The sequence below is a fragment of the Cucurbita moschata genome, unplaced genomic scaffold (genome assembly GCF_002738365.1).
Source record: "Cucurbita moschata cultivar Rifu unplaced genomic scaffold, Cmos_1.0 Cmo_Scf00062, whole genome shotgun sequence".
Lineage (NCBI taxonomy): Eukaryota > Viridiplantae > Streptophyta > Magnoliopsida > Cucurbitales > Cucurbitaceae > Cucurbita > Cucurbita moschata.
The window spans coordinates 262,551-280,041 of record NW_019268578.1 but is presented as its reverse complement, the minus strand read 5'-3'; the positions used below and the strand labels follow the sequence as shown (position 1 = coordinate 280,041).

General features: G+C 39.7%; 2 protein-coding genes across 2 annotated transcripts; both read left to right on the top strand.

Moving 5' to 3' along the window:
• Nucleotides 1-6,619: 6,619 nt before the first annotated feature.
• Nucleotides 6,620-11,295, top strand: LOC111437116 (L-ascorbate oxidase homolog). The gene is made up of 8 exons (XM_023074955.1): nt 6,620-7,057; nt 7,155-7,264; nt 8,278-8,548; nt 8,631-8,733; nt 9,261-9,606; nt 10,100-10,465; nt 10,582-10,660; nt 10,783-11,295. Exons 1-8 carry the CDS (start codon nt 6,914-6,916, stop codon nt 10,978-10,980), a joined length of 1,617 nt encoding a protein of 538 aa, XP_022930723.1. The 5' UTR covers nt 6,620-6,913; the 3' UTR covers nt 10,981-11,295.
• Nucleotides 11,296-16,009: 4,714 nt separating this feature from the next.
• On the top strand, nt 16,010-17,314 carry LOC111437120 (S-type anion channel SLAH1-like). The gene has a single exon (XM_023074961.1). The coding sequence runs from the start codon at nt 16,035-16,037 to the stop codon at nt 17,094-17,096; it is 1,062 nt and encodes a 353-aa protein (XP_022930729.1). The 5' UTR covers nt 16,010-16,034; the 3' UTR covers nt 17,097-17,314.
• The last annotated feature ends 177 nt before the right edge of the window (nt 17,315-17,491 follow it).

Genomic DNA, 17,491 nt, shown 5'->3' with positions numbered 1-17,491 from the left:
TTTTTTTTTTTTTTTTTTTTGATTAATTACGAGAGAAAAAAAAAAAAAAAAAAAGAGTTACTGAGAAATGAAGAGACATGAAGCGCGGCTTTATTTAGAGGGCGGAGCTGCCATTTCGCTCCGGATTGCATGCTAAATGCTACGTCCGTCCAACGCATTTCCCCTTTCCATTTCTACCCCTAATCTTTTCTCCTTTCCATTTATATTTTCTCAAGGGTATTTTCGGTATTTCACCCTTCTAATTTACCTACATAAAAATTACAACGGTAATTTGCATAATATTCACCCAGAATTTCACTGGACAACGGCTAAATATTGTGAGATTATTATCTTTACCATTGTTGGTTTTAACCAATTTTAATGATTTTTAATGAATTTAAATAATTTATTTCTATTTTTTTTAATGGGTATTTACAAAAACGAGTAAAGTCTCGGTGCAGCGAGAAACTTATTTCATTTTAGAGAGGAATGCTTTTTCCTTTTTTCTTCAATGAGGGCTTTATCGGGACTAGCGAGTTCGAGAACGATTGACACTTTGATGATTAGTAGATACAATGCCAAACTGTATTTTTCAAACTTTCTTTTATATATATATAACAGTCGCCCGGGAAATATGAGATAAATTCCGTAACGCTTGTTTTTTTTCGCGTATTCTATTCCGGAAATTTTATTTCTTTTGTAATTAATATATTTTTATATATATATATAAAAATACTTTTCTTTGGTGTAAATGTCTTTCCATTTCACTCTATATTGGTTTTTGACTGAATTAATTAATTAAGATTAAAATTTGCAAATTTTCAGTGTTTTTATGTATGCATGATTTCTTTTTTTAACACGTTGTATACAAATAATTCATCTTTTTTTTTTTTTTTTTTTAAATTAGTGTGCATGTATGTAAATACATGTCAAAATTTTGTGACTAGCTAAAAATAAATAAATAAATAAATAAATGGTAATTATTAAAAAAAAAACAAATACATTTAATTTTACAAAGTCAAACCTTCCAACTCCTACTCTTATAATGCTACTTTTTCGAACATATAATATGACTATAGCGTGACGCAATAATTTAGCTCCTAAACTTTAATATATTTAGAATTTTTAATTAAAATGTATAATTATTTAATTGATTTTATATTTAATTTTGGTAGAACAAATATATTTCACGTTTATATGTTACAAATATTAAATAAAATGTTATACTGTAACGACCCAGACCCACCACTAGCAGATATTGTCCTTTTTGGGCTTTTTCTTTCAGGCTTCCCCTTTAGGGCCCAGCATCCTCGCTGACACTCTTTCCTTCCTCCAATCGATGTGGGACTGCCCCCAAATTCACCTCCTTTGGGGCCTAGTGTCCTTGTTGGCACACCACCTCGTGTCTACCCCCCTTCAGGGAACAACTTTCCTCTTTGGGCTTTCCGTTTCAGGCTTCCCCTCTAGGGCCCAGCATCCTCGCTGGCACTCTTTCCTTCCTCCAATCGATGTGGGACTGCCCCCAAATTCACCTCCTTTGGGGCCTAGTGTCCTTACTGGCACACCACCTCGTGTCTACCCCCCTTCAGGGAACAACTTTCCTCTTTGGGCTTTCCGTTTCAGGCTTCCCCTCTAGGGCCCAGCATCCTCGCTGGCACTCTTTCCTTCCTCCCATCGATGTGGGACTGCCCCCAAATCCACCCCTTTGGGGCCCAATGTCCTTAATGGCACACTGCCTCGTGTCTACCCCCTTTCAGAGAACAGCGAGAAGGTTGGCACATCGTCTGGTGTCTGGCTTTGATACCATTTGTAACAACCTAAACCCACTGCTAGCAGATATTGTCTTTTTTGGGCTTTCTCTTTCGGGCTTCTCCTCAAGGCTCTAAAACACGTCTAATAGGGGAAGGTTTCCACACCGTTATAAATGGTGGTTTGTTCTCCTCTTCAACCAACGTGGAACATCACATATATACTTTATTTTTTATTATCAATTATTTAGTTAATAAAAATATACTTGATTCAGACATTTATATAAGTCGTCTTAGGCAAGAAAATGGATTTTCGAGTTTATGATCATGAACATCACAATGGGATCATACATGGATTGTGAGATCCCACATCAGTTGGAGAGGGAGATAAAACATTTTTTGATAAAAGTGTGGAAACCTCTCTCTAATAGACGCGTTTTAAAATCGTGAGGCTGACAACGATATGTAACGAGTCAAAACGGATAATATCAGATAACGGTGAGCTTGAGCTGTTATAGATATGTAGGCTTTGTTATGGAATTTGCATTGGGTCTTGTAGTTGAAGCTTTGAACGTGTGAGCTAAACTCGTAATCTTAGGGATTGTTGTAACCTTCTAGTTTAGATAAATATATCCATCGAATATTTGATTGACGACATTTATATGCTTTCAATTCTTTTGTCACTCGTTAAATGCTGTTGATTCTAAATTTATGTTCGAGGATGATAATTTAGGTTGAACTTATTTCGTAAGATCTCGAGATTTAGAAGTAGATTCAAAGTCTTTAATGTTAATGAATCAAAATAGAAACATCGAGTTTATAACATGCTTGAAATTCAATTACATTCGAGGGGGAAAATTGTAACATTTATTTTAAACTTATAATCTTAGTTTCAATTAATTGATTCCGTTAAAATCAAATCTCCAAATTTTTCTCTGATTTATCTCACATTTATTTTTAACTGTGTTTTAATTGAGTACAGGAGTGTTCATGGGTTGGGTTGAGTCAGGTCGAGTCGAGTTGAGACATTTTATAGACTCAATCCAATTGTAACCTATCTCGAACATATCTCCGAGTATTGCAATTGAGCGTGAAGAAAAGAAGATGGGCCCGAAATTTGAAAATGGGCCGTCGGAGGGAGAAGGTTTAGTTCAGTTGTACGCAGCCCCAAACTATTGGGCCGAAGCAAGTATAATCGTGGCCCAATGTTTAAATATATATTATATATATTATATATATGAAATGCCCTATAAATTTAATTCGCTTTATTTTAATTTTATTTTTTTACCTATAGTTTTATTTTAGTCTATAAAAAGTTGGAGAAAATGAAAATAGTCGGGGTGTTACATACAAGCTAGCTCGAATACCGACAAAAATCAATTTATACCCTTAAATTTTCATAACGGTATCAATTTTTACCATCTACTTCGTTACTGTTCATGCACGTGGAGACCTATAATTGTATCAACTAAGCTCATAAACTTTTCACTTATCAAATCTAAGAATTTCACTGCTATAAATTGAAACCATGATGAAAATTCAGGACTTTAAATTGATTATTATTACCGTTTTTTTTAGTTAAACAACTCTTAAATAAGGATTAAACTATCGATATTTGAAATGATAATAGATATCAGTTATGTTCAGATTAAGTCAGTGTGAGATTCCACGTGGTCAAAAAGTGTGGAAACCTCTCCCTAATTTTAAAAACTGTGAGGTTAGTAGTGATACATAACGAGTCAAAACGAACAATATTTGCTAGCGGTGATTTGGTTTTGAATTTTATCTGGAGGGTGTGAAAGGGCTCCCACAAAGTCTAGTCATAGTCCAACTAACCCCTTTAGATGACCCGTCCACATCGAATACCTAAAATGTTGTCCTCGCATTTGGACGCCTACGTGGCTGCCACCTTACCAATAAGCTTTGCCTTACTGGAGGTCCCTACTTAATTTTCTTATATATCTATTTAGTATATTTTCATAAATTACCTCACTAATCTAGCTTATTTTGATAAAACATGTTCCATGAAGATATAGAGATTTGAACCTCGAATCTATTGCTCGAGAGTAAAAAACATCTTTATCTCTTAACAACTATAAATGTTCGAAGTTCATTTTTAGTGTTTGTGATGTAATATTTTAAAAGAAAAAAGTCATTGTAGGATTAGCTGACGTGACCGTTTCTTTCGATCATTTATCTGCCACTTCCTTCGTTGTCCATGAATATCTAGTTCAATAAATTGTGGATATAAATCTATTTCACTTAAGAGACCATCTGAGAGACATTGGCCTCCAAGGAGGGTGGACTGTTAGATCCCACATTGGTGGGAGAAGAAACAAAACATTTCTTATAAGAATGAGGAAACTTCTCCCTAGTAGATGCGTTTTAAAACCGTGAAGTTGTTGACGATATGTAACAGGCGAAATCGGACAATATCTACTAGCAGTGGACTTAGATTGATGCAAATGGTATAAGAACCATACACTGATCGGTGTGCCAGCGAGGATGTTAGGTCTTCTAGAGGGTGTATTGTGAGATAGCGGTGGGCTTGTGCTATTACAAATGGTATCAGAGCCAGACACCAAACGGTGTGCCAGTAAGGACGTTAGGCTCCCAAGAGGGTGGACTATGAGATCCCACATTGATTGAAGAGGAGAATTAAACTTTTTTTCCTTATAAGGTAGATAATATCAGCTAGCGATGAATTTAGGCTATGAAAAGATCCAAAAGCCAAGAAGGTAAACATGCAAGCAGACACACATTTGAACATGTAACTCTGACCAAACACAAACACAAATACAAAAAGAACATTTATGTTTGAGAAGAAATTAAGGATAAAAATGAAGGTCAATGAGTGGTAGAGAAGCCAGAAGCCAAAATTTGGAGACGTTGAATCCAGCCAGCCATGGTTGAGCCGTGTCAATATCTCCTTCTCTAGCTCTTTCTCGTCTTTAGCTTCAGATGATCACGAAGATGAACCCTAATTTGGTAACACTTTTTCATTCATTTTCTACCCTTTTCTTCAGAGAAATAAACTTGTAACGGCCCAGGCCCACCACTAGCAGATATTGTCATCTTTGAACTTTCCCTCTAAGCTTTAAAACACGTTTTTTCAGAATTATACGGTAGAATCGGTGTTCATCCAGATAGTGTCTTCTTTGGGTTTTTCCTTCTGGGCTTTCTCTCAAGGTTTTTGGGCTTTGTGCTTCCTCATTACGCGTCTGTTGGAGAAAAGTTTCTACACCTTTATAAAAATGTTTCGTTCTCCTCCCCAACCAATGTGGGATATCACAAAACTTCTACATCATAATTTTTTTGTTTGAATTGAAAAGATGAAACCTTTTTCTTCTTTGTAATCAAAATTTTCTTATACTTTTGGATCCTCGAGATTCTCTCTCGAATGCAAAGGCAGAAGAGAGCTTGATTACTGTAAGCCTACTCATCGAGCAACGACGAAACTCGACTTTCGTGGTTCATGAAATCGAGTGAAAGGGCTGTTGCTCAACGGATAAAAATTACCATAACCAACTAAAGTCGATATCAATCCTAGATTGTTAGAAGAAAATCGTGAGCCATTGATGATCGAAAAACCTAATTAAATCATATCAATGAACAATCGAAAAATTAGGTCATGAGCTTTGGAAAAAGAAAGTTAACTTCTAAGTGAAGATTGATAATAAAATATAGAACAAATAAAGAACAAATTTCATACACAATTAAGGAAAGGATGAATAAAAGAAAAAGCCAAAGAAAAAAAACATAAAGTAATCTCTTTATCTTATCTTCTGGGAACTATTCAAGATTTCTACAAATTTAGAATTTTAAATTAAAAAAAATGTCAAAATTTTAAATTTATAAAGTTAAAAGAATATAATTTAACTAAAATTTTAAAATTATAAATTAATAATTAATTATAATTTTAAAAATTTGGAAGAGCTTTATTTTTATTATTTAATTTAGAAATGGAATAATTGAAAGGATGGAAAAGATAGGGATTGATGTGGTTAGGTTATGTTTAGATCCAGTTGTAAAAGAGAAGAAGAGATGGTCTAGAGCAGTTATTGTCCAAGCATGTCTTTTTCCACCATCTGTCGGCGCCCATTGTTTTTTCAACTCCGCTACTCGTCGAGTAACTTAAATACTCGATCCAAACTATCGAGTTAGAATTTTAAAAAACGATACGTAATGAGTTAAAGTGGTGAACATCTATTAACGGTGGGTTTGAGTTGTTACACATCATCTATCTAGACTATCTAGCTCACTGTACATTGTCACTATTGTACTTTTAAGCAGTGAGGCGTCATGATTTTGACATGATCACGATAGATATTAAGAAGAATTCAAGTTCTACTATGTTTGTTCACTCGGCTTCGCGGGTTATTGGATCTTAGGCGAGGTTCTTGTTCCTCAACCATTGTTTGGTTATAAATATTGCTTGTACGTGTATGCTCACTTATTTGTGACTCTAGCGTACTTACCTTACTCTGGGTCAAATCCTAAGGCTCGACAGGCCAAAGTCCTTCAAATGCAATGTTGCATCTCATTCCATTGTTTTGATTCTCGATAACACAGTCCTCATAGTTGTGCCTTCCCATAGACATGATTTTGACAAATGGTCGTAAATTTGGCAAGCTTTCATACTTCATATATACGACTGAACTCTAAAGCCACATACCGACACTCACGCCAAACTTCTGAGATTATGACTCAGGGTCCTACTTGACCCTCTTCGAGCCTATCTCTAACACTCATAACGACATCATTATTACCTCTAATCTTGTTTATGCCTCAACTTGAGTTCGATACAGACTCTTGGTCTGGATCATAACGCTTGTTTAACACGCTAATGAATTCCTTCCTGCAACCAGTACGGCTGAAAAAAATTATTGAGCTGACAACTGAATATGGTGACCCAATTTAATATCTAATAAGCTTGTAATTGTAATTTCGATTCCCAATACCCTTTGGAACCCTCTGATGCACTTCTTGCCCTCACCGACATAGCCTACAATTTCATCCAAAGCCAGTCAAGAAAGCTCAAAGCCAAAGATTCCATGGCGTAAAAGAAACCTTAGCGACTAAGTACTAACCCCATAGCTTTTCAAAGATAAAGGGCAATCGCAATCCCCATTTCTTGGACTTTTGTTCCATTTCTTCACTCCCACGCAGCCCTGTTTCAAGAGAGAATGAGAGGGATCGGACTCTTCTGGTCATTCACTTTCTTGTTCTTGGTTTTGAGCTTGAGCTGCATCAATGGCGAGGACCCATATAGGTTTTATACATGGAATGTCACCTATGGTGACATTTGGCCTCTTGGAGTGAAGCAACAGGTATCATTTCTGTATCAATGTGGTACCCATTTCGTGTTTGGCTTGGAGATGTATGATACAAGAATCTTTGGTTGTGTTCTTGCTTTCTTTTTTTCAGGGTATTTTGATTAATGGGCAATTTCCAGGGCCACAGATTGAATCGGTTACCAATGAGAACTTGATTATCAATGTGTTCAATAGCTTGGATGAGCCATTCCTGATCTCTTGGTTGGTTTTCTTTTGTTTACACTCTTCCATTTTTTGCTCATAACTTGTATGATGAAATGCCCACTTCCCCTTCTTGTTTGATTCATAGTTCTTTAATTGAATCTCGAGGTGTTAATCCATAGTCTTATTGTAACAATCCAAGTCTAAGCGTACCGCTAACAGATATTGTGCTCTTTAGTTCTTTAAAATACGTCTATTAGGTAGATGTTTCCACACCTCGAATGTTTCGTTCTCCACTACAATCGACGTGGGCTTTGTAATCGATCAGGTTTGAATCTTGAAAAGGGCTGACATGTTTGAAAAACGAAGCGTAGAATTGAATTGATCATTAATAGACTTGCACATTATTCTACAGAGTTGTTCGTGCAGTGAAATTATTACAACAGGAAATGAAAATTTGCCCAAGTGGGGATCAGGGGAATTCAGAACGGTGTCGTTTTGGATTCATTTGTTTTTACTGTAATAATTTAATTTTGGAAACATTTTATTTTTTTGTCCTGGGTTTTCCCAAAGTTAAAGTTGCTTAGTTCTGGACGTATGTGACTTTGGGTTTGAACATTCTCGTTCTAATTACCTTTTGTGAGATCTCGTATCGGTTGGAGAAGAGAATGAAACATTTCTTATAAGGATGTGGAAACTCTTCTTAGCAGACACATTTAAAAAATGTGAGGTTGACGGCGATACGTAACGGGCCAAAACAGACAATATCTACTAACAGTAGACTTGGATTGTTACAGATGCTATTAGAGCTAGACATCAAGCGGTGTGCCAGCGAAGACGCTGGGCCTCCAATGGGGTGGATTGTGAGATCTCTTATCAGCTGGAGAGGAGAACGAAGCATTCCTTATAAGGGTGTGGAAACTCTCCCTAGTAGACACGTTTTTAAAATGTGAGGCTGACGGTGATACGTAACGGGCCAAAGCAGATAACAAATTAGTAGCTACTTTTATTATTTTTTTTTTTTTGTAGCTTAGACCTTTGTCTTTACTTGCTATTCTGTGTAAACTGAATAGGAATGGGATTCAACAGAGAAGAAACTCTTGGCAGGATGGAGTTTATGGCACGAACTGCCCCATCCCACCGGGGAGGAATTTCACTTATGTTCTGCAAGTGAAAGATCAGATTGGTAGCTACTTCTACTTCCCTTCTTTGGCCTTCCACAAGGCTGCTGGTGCCTTTGGTGGCTTCAAAATTCAGAGCCGCTCTATAATTCCTGTCCCATTTGCTACTCCTGCTGGAGAATTTACTGTTCTGGCTGGCGATTGGTACTCAAAAAACCACACTGTAAGCTTTGTTTCCTGATTAAACAGTTTGAAGGTTATGCTGGAATGTCTTTTTCAATGGCTGTTTGAACAAATGCTTGCAGGATTTGAGAGCCATTTTAGATGGTGGTAGTGATCTTCCTTTCCCTGATGGACTTCTCATCAATGGTCGTGGTCTAAATGGAAACACTTTCACTGTTGAACAAGGTACATTGTTATTAAGAATATAAACACGGTAACCGTTAACTGTAACAGCCCAAGCCCACACCTAGTAGATATTGTCATATTTGGGCTTTCCATTCAGACTTCCACTCAAAGTTTTTAAAACGCGTCTAGAGAGGTTTCCACACCCTTATACATAATGTTTTGTTCTCCTCCCCAACTAACATGGGATCTCACGTCTCCTCGTTGGCACTCGTTCCCTTCTCCAATCGATGTGGAACCCCCCAATCCTCCCACCCTTCAAGGACAAGCGTCCTTGATGGTATACTGCCTCGTGTCCACCTTCTTTGGGGCTCAGCCTCCTCACTGGTATATCGCCCGGTGCCTGGCTCTGATACCATTTGAAACAGAGCAGATACTGTTGTCATATTATCTTCTTTGGCTTTCCCTTTCGGGCTTCTCCTCAAGGTTTTTAAAACGCGTCTGCTAAGGAGAGGTTTCCACACTCTTATAAAGATGTTTCGTTCTCCTCTCCAACTGATGTGGTATCTCATGCATAAATTGTCTTGCAGGCAAGACTTACAGGTTTCGGATATCGAATGTGGGGCTTACAACTGCTATTAATTTCAGAATACAAGGCCACAAAATGCTTCTGGTTGAGGTTGAAGGAACTCATACCCTCCAGAACACTTATGAATCCCTTGATATTCATCTTGGGCAATCCTACTCTGTCTTGGTTACAGCTGACCAGCCGCCACAAGATTACTACATTGTCGTATCTACGCGTTTTACGTCCCAAATTCTCACAACCACCTCGACTCTTCATTACAGTAATGCAGCAGCTAGTGTCTCTGGACCTCCTCCCGGTGGACCGACAATTCAAACTGATTGGTCACTCGAACAAGCCCGGTCTCTCAGGTATCTGCCTCTGTTTTAATGTTGTGTCGATTGCATTCTTGTAGTAAGCTATGATGTATGCTGCTTCATTAGTTTTCTCAAATGAGATGTTTTGTTCTGTTTTTATAAGAGTGCGGAATCTTCTTCTTAGTAGACGCATTTTAAAATCTTGAGGGGTAGCCTGGAATGGAAAGCCTAAAGAGGACAATATATGTAACGGTGGACTTGAGCTGTTACAAATGGTATCAGAGCCAGGCACCAAGTGGTGTATCAGCGAGGACGTTGGACCTCCAAGGAGGGTGGATTATGAGATCCCACATTGGTTGGAGAGGGGAACGAAACATTTCTTATAAGAATGTGGAATCCTCTCTCTAGTAGACGCGTTTTAAAACCTTGAGGGAAAGCTTGGAAAGGAAAGTCTAAAGAGGACAATATCTGTTAGCGGTGGATTTAGACTGTTACACTTCTACTCTGTCGTGCCATACTTACTCTGACTCGTCCTTAATTGAACCAGGCGTAATCTGACAGCAAACGGTCCAAGACCGAATCCCCAAGGTTCGTATCATTACGGATTAATCAATGTTACTCATACAATAAGGCTTCAAAGCACTGCTCCAATCATCAATGGCAAGCAAAGATATGCTGTCAACAGTGCGTCCTTCATTCCAGCTGATACTCCTCTCAAACTTGCTGACTACTACAAGATCTCTGGTGTGTTCTCTCTTGGAAGTATCCCTGACTATCCCACTGGTAGTGGTGCCTACCTTCAGACTTCTGTCATAGCTGCTGATTTTCGAGGCTATGCTGAGGTTGTATTTGAGAATCCCGAAGATACCGAGCAGTCATGGCACGTCGATGGACACAACTTCTTCGTCGTGGGGTACGTTTTTTTTATGTTCATAATACAACTTCATTGAAAACCCGATTTCTTAAGCCAATTTGGCTCTTATGTTCCAACGCTCACCCTATTTTCAAGTTCCATTCTTTGTGCAACAGGATGGATGGAGGAGAGTGGACACCAGCCAGCAGATTGACTTACAATTTACGAGACACGATCTCTCGATGTACCGTTCAGGTAGCAGCCTAGTTCGTCGCTGATCGGATTCGATATCATGATTAGAATATCGAACGTCTTGATTTGGCTCCATTCGAGATCCGGGGTATGTTTGGTTCTAACACATTTTTTATGAACTATAGGTGTATCCAAAGTCATGGACTGCAGTTTACATGCCTTTGGACAACGTGGGAATGTGGAACATAAGGTCTGAGAATTGGGTTCGCCAGTACTTGGGACAGCAGCTGTATCTTCGTGTATATTCGCCGGTGAATTCGTGGCGAGACGAATATCCAATACCGAGCAATGCTCTTAAATGCGGTCGAGCAGTTGGTCTCTAACAGTCGACCTCTATAAAGCAACAAGAGTTCATGTCAGCAATCAATCCCATCAAAGATTTAGGTGATTTTCTGTCAAACATGTTAGTCTATACTTCAACTCGAAAGCTCTGTCGTTTCTTACGTCGTTTGTTCTGTCTATGAGTCTCTGTTTCAACATTTTTTTGGCTCACCAGTGTATTGCTTTGTTGCTCGTTTCTCTTAGTTGTGCAAGTTCAGTACTCGATCTTTGAGAGACTGAATACAATATACTGCTCTATCAATTGTATGATATTGTCTGATAATGAATATATAAGCCGGAGATGATATTTTCGTTAGTATATATGTGAGATTCCACATTGGTTGGAGAGAGGAACGAAGCATTTCTTATAAGAGTGTGAAAACTTTTTCCCAACAAACACGTTTTAAAATTGTGAGGCTGACAGTGATACATAATAACGGGCCAAAGCGGATAATATCTGCTAACGGCAGGCTTGAGATTTTACAAATTGTATTAGAGCCAGACATCGAGTGGTGTGTCAGTGAGGATGCTGGGACTCCAAAAGGGTAGATTGGGAGATTCCACATCAGTTGGAGAGAGAAACGAAACATTCCTTATAAGGATGTGGAAACTTCTTTTAGTAGATGCAGTTTAAAACTGTGAGGTTGACGGTGATACATAATGAGCCAAAACGAACAATATCTGTTAGAGGTGGGCACAATATACTGGAGAAACGTACACGGAGTAAGAAAACGATAGCAATCAATTTGGGAGCGTCATTGGAGAGATGTTGAAAACAATCTTATTAGAGTAGCTTGAGAGTGAGGGAAATCGCTTAGTGAGCCAGTGAGCAATCACAAGAACGCTAGCTACCTAGCCTTTCCCGATCGCTCGATTAAACCAAAGAATAAGCCATTTCAGTGTTCTCGTGATGATCATCAGTTTTTGTTCTACATAACGTGGAAATGAGGCTAAATAATCAGCCAAGTTGATTGGAAGAGCACAGGCAGTGATTAATCGACAGCGATATAAATAAATATGGGCTTTTTTTTAGGTCAATTCATGCATGCAAGTTGCTAAGGCAAAGTCTTGAATAGCTTTTAGTGAGTGTTCATTCATTTATTGTTGCGTACCGACGATGGCCCCAACTGCCACACCGGGCTGGTGCGGTTGACACGGTCGTGCTGCCCATTGCCGACGAAATATGATGTTGATGAGATATTGGAATCGCAACGCTTATGTGAAATCCCACATCTGTTGTAGAGGAGAACGAAACACCTTTAGGGTGTGGAAATCTCTCCTTACCATATGAGTTTTAAAGCCTTGAGGGAAAGTCCGATAGGTAAACCACAAAGACGACAATATGTGCTAGTAGTGGGCTTGAGCTGTTATAAATGGTATTAGAGCCAGACACCGGGCAATGTGCTAGCGAGGAGGCTATTTCCCAAAGGGATAGACACGAGGCAGTGTGTCAACAAGGACGCTGGGTCCTAAAGGGATGTGGATTGTGAAATCACACGTTGAAAACACCCTTCATAAGTGTTTGGAAATCTCTCCCTAACAAACGGGCTTTATAAGGGTGTGGAAATCTTTCCCTAACAAACGAGCTTTATAAGGGTGTGGAAATCTCTCCCTAACAAATTGATTTTAAAGCCTCGAGGGGGAGCTCGAAACGGAGAGCCCAAAGAGAACAATATCTGTTAGCGGTGGACTTGTGTCGTTACAAATGGTATAGGAGACAGACACCGGGCGATGTGCTAGCGAGAAGGCTGTTCCCCGAAGGGGGTAGACACGAGGTGGTGTGCCAACAAGAACGCTGCTAAGAGTGTGAAAACCTCTCCCTAGCGTTTTAAAAGCGTAAGGATAACAATATCTACGAGCGGTGGGCTTCAACCTCCTGATCAAGATAAAGATAAGATTTGACCCATCGCTTTTGACTTTCAAATATGTCATTAAATGATCTCAGCCAACTCCCAACGCTCCAACGCGTCTCATGAACAAGAGCCAACCCTCCAATGGAGTGAAAGTGAAGCGTATATATATGCTTAGACCTGTGAGCTTCGAAAGACAAGCTAAAAGCGTTTTTCGGATAAGAAATAAGGTAGGTTGGTTGCCATGGGTGGCTCTCCAAAATGGGTTTCTCTTGGTTTTCTTGTAATTTGCATTGTGCTCCATTTGAGTGCTCTTGCTCTTGCTGATAACAGGCTTCAAAAGAGTAGGTTTAGAGATGATGATTGTTGGGGCCGACGCTGCGGTGGCAGATATGGAGGTCGTGGACCGCGATATGGTAGGGGAGGTGGTTTTGGAGGCGGTAGAGGAGGTGGGTTTGGTGGTGGTAGAGGGGGTGGATCGGGTGGAGGGCTTGGAGGCGGCGGTGGAGTAGGTGGCGGTGTTGGAGGAGGAGGTGGAGTGGGAGGTGGTTCTGGACATGGTGGAGGGTTTGGAGCTGGAGGTGGCGTTGGTGGAGGTGCAGGAGGAGGCGGCGGAGGTGGAGGCGGTGGAGGAGGTGGCGGCGGCGGAAATGGTGGTGGGTCTGGCCATGGTGGAGGCTTTGGAGCTGGTGGAGGTATAGGTAGTGGCGCTGGCGGAGGCGGAGGCGGAGGTGGAGGTGGAGGTGGCGGAGGAAGTGGCAGTGGGTCGGGCCATGGTGGAGGCTTTGGAGCTGGTGGAGGTGTGGGTGGTGGGGCTGGCGGAGGCGGAGGCGGTGGTGGTGGAGGAGGTGGCGGAGGAAGTGGTGGTGGGTCAGGCCATGGTGGAGGCTTTGGAGTTGGTGGAGGTGTGGGTGGTGGGGCTGGCGGAGGCGGAGGCGGTGGTGGTGGTGGAGGAGGTGGCGGAGGAAGTGGTGGTGGGTCAGGCCATGGTGGAGGCTTTGGAGTTGGTGGAGGTGTAGGTAGTGGGGCTGGCGGAGGAGGAGGCGGAGGTGGAGGTGGAGGCGGTGGTGGTGGTGGTCTAGGCGGAGGTTCAGGTCATGGAGGTGGATTTGGAGCCGGCGGAGGAGCTGGATCCGGAGGAGGTTTAGGGCATGGCGGCAGTGGTGGTCACGGCGGAGGATTTGGAATAGGAATAGGGATTGGAATAGGAGTTGGTAGCGGATCAGGTCGCGGCGTCGGCGTTGGCTCCGGGTCCGGTGGAGGAGGTGGTGGTCGTCGTTAAAACCCTAGCAAATAATTAATAAGAGTAATACCCATATGATATCGTATCTACCGATTACTTACCAAATCAGAATTCAAATTTACATTTCTTACAATCAAACTCTGAAAGAGTATTATAGTAACGATGTTGTCTATCGAAAGTTAAAATATTATCTTTAAATTTTTGAAAACGTTTTAAAATCCTTCAATGAAATTGAAACCTATTAGAATATTGGACCTAAATTTGACATAACCATAACTTAAAATGGTAGGACGGTAACTGAAACATTTGTCTCTATTCAATCTAAGAGAACAGTGTTGTACAACTAGACTCGCGTCGAGAAAGTGGAGAATCCCTGTTTAAATGAAAAATAGGGGAGGGAGTATCGAAGAAATATTTGAAGTAATGACCAGGTATTAATTTTGATTTATTACATATCGCCGTCAGCCTGATGGTTTTAAAATGCGTCTGTTAGGGAAAGATTGCAGTCTGCTAGGAGGAGGTTTTCACTTTTTACACTCATGTATGGAATGCTTCGTTCCTTTCACATCTTTCTAAGAAATGTTTTGTTTTACTTCATAACCCTTATAAGGAATGTTTCACATATGCTATAAGAAGTTTCTACACCTTTGTAAAAATGGTTTGTATTTCCCTCTCCAACCAATGTGGATCTCTCAATTCACCTCGTTGGAGACCCAGAATCAATCTACCCCTCTTAGGGACTTAGCGTCCTTGCTCGCACTCCACACAATGACTAGCTCTTATACCATTTATAATAGCCCGAGTCCATCACTAACGGAAATTATCCGCTTTGGACTTTCCCTTCTAGACTTGTCTAACGTTTAAAATTCTTATAATAAGGAGAAGTTTTCACACTCTTACTAGGAATGTTTCGTTTCCCTTTTCAACCAACGTGAGATCTCACAATCCTCTCATTTGAGAGTGGAACAAAATGTCCCTACGACGGCCATGACTACTTGCTTAAGAGGGAAGAAATGGGTCTTCTTCATATGAAAAAGCCTGCAAATCCCACTCATTCTTCATATCAGATAGCAACATTTTGTTCTAGATTTGTAAGGCGGCGGCGGCGGCGGCGGCGACGGGGTTTTTTCTCCTTTTAATAACACTACAATTTGACTTTACTCATTTTTCAAACTCATAAACTTAGTAGTCAAGAAATTAGGGTTCTTATCTTTTCATCCATCATATATATATATATATAAATTCTATGAGCATAGTCATGTCCAAAATTCTTAGCTAGATAATGATGTATTCTCAAAAATAGATATAATAAAAAATTGTGAAAGAAAAAAAAAAAAGAGACAAATATTTATGATGTTTTTCTCGTGGGGTTCGGAATGTGATAATGCCCTTAATGGTTAGCAACGGGAACAAAAACAGGGTCGGGGACGAAGAATGTAATTACCTTCTCTAACTGTGATATCTTCCATTGGTTGGGGAGGAGAACGAAACACCCTTTACAAGGAGGGTAGAAACCTTTCTTTAGTAGACGCATTTTAAATCCTCGAGGGGAAGTCCAAAAAGGACAATATTTACTATCGGTGGCCTTAGACTGTTACACACTAACCTTGATTAACTAATCGGGAGAACCTCTCATTGCTCCGTCCCTCGTTTTTCGTAGAGATTTCATATTTTGTTACTGATTTTCCCACAGCCCAATCTCGCAGGTTAAATAAATATTTAGATTATATTTATAGAGGGAACGATAACCGATCTCAAGACACATTTTTTAAGCGTACGATCCTCCGTACAACTAGTTGAATTGAATCAAACCTAGCTGTAAATGATTCTTGAGCTCACAAAGTCCAAATTGGCTACCTCAAAACCACAACTCACGCAACACCTATTTTTAAAATCACTATATAAGAACCATTCACAAAGCTTCAAACTTTCATCAAATCTCTTCAAACCCATCAAGAAAAACATGGAAATGGATGAGAATCAAACCAAAAACCCATCCTTTTTCCTCCAATTCTTAGCCAAATTCCATGCAGGCTACTTCAGAATCAGCATGTCCCTTTGCGGCCAAGCCTTGTTATGGAAGATCCTCAAACAACCAATCCAAAACGAAAATTCACTTAGAAAGATCCTTCGTTTGCTACCCAATTCAGCTTTCTTGGTGTTATGGTCATTAACTCTCTTGATTTTAGTATCCCTTTCTTTAATTTACATTCTAAGATGCTTTTTCCATTTCAAATTAGTGAAATTTGAGTTCTTGCATAGAGTGGGAGTAAATTACCTTTTTGCCCCTTGGATTTCTTGGCTTCTTTTGCTTCAATCCTCACCATTTAAGTCATTTCCTTACGAAATTCTCATGTGGGTGTTTTTAATTCCAATTGTTATATTGGATGTCAAAATCTACGGCCAATGGTTCATAAAAGGAAAGAGATTTTTATCCACCGTTGCTAATCCAACCAGCCAGCTTTCAGTCATCGGAAACTTGGCCGGAGCTCGGACGTTGGCCGTGATGGGGTGGCGGGAGACATCATTATGCATGTTTTCTCTCGGAATGTCACATTATTTGGTGCTTTTTGTGACACTTTACCAAAGATTGGCCGGAAGTAATAGCCTGCCAGCCATTTTACGGCCGGTGTTCTTCTTGTTCTTCGCTGTTCCAAGCATGGCGAGCTTGGCTTGGAGCTCAATCACTAAAAGATTCGATACATTTTCAAAGATTTTGTTTTTTGTTTCGGTTTTTTTGTTTGTGTCTCTTGTTTCAAGACCAATGCTTTTTAGAAAATGTATGAGGAAATTCACTGTGGCGTGGTGGTCTTATTCTTTTCCTCTTTCATTGCTTGCTTTGGCTTGTAATGAATATGCTAAAGAAGTTGGAGTTGAAGCTGCTCATGTTTGTGCTCTTCTTCTCGCTCTTGTCTCCCTTTTCGTGTCTCTCTTTTTGATGATTCTTACCGTTTTGAGAACGAATTCGATGATTCCGATGAGCTCGCCCGAGATTAGTTCTGATAGTAGCGGTGCTGAGCCATAAGGGTTTGTTTAGGTTCATTACATATCAGAAATCGTGAATATTTTTAGAATTGGATTGTCATTCCACTCATTTTGTCGATTCGATTGTAACTTGTTTATGTCAGAATAGTGATGAAGTTGTTGAATAATTATATGATATCGAGATCTACGAAGGTCAAATGTGATAAACATTATAATCCTTCAAAAGAGGATATAAACTGCGCTGGTTTTTAAATAATATAATCCACTCTTGTTGATATGATTTGATGATGTGACATTATCGTTTTACATACTAAAATGTTGTTGATTTTGGTCAAAAGGGAAATGATTTTTATAATTCATGTTTTGGGTTGGATGCAAAGAACATTTAAATAAGAGTTATTGAGATGTCGATTTTTTTTTTTTTTTTTTTTTTTT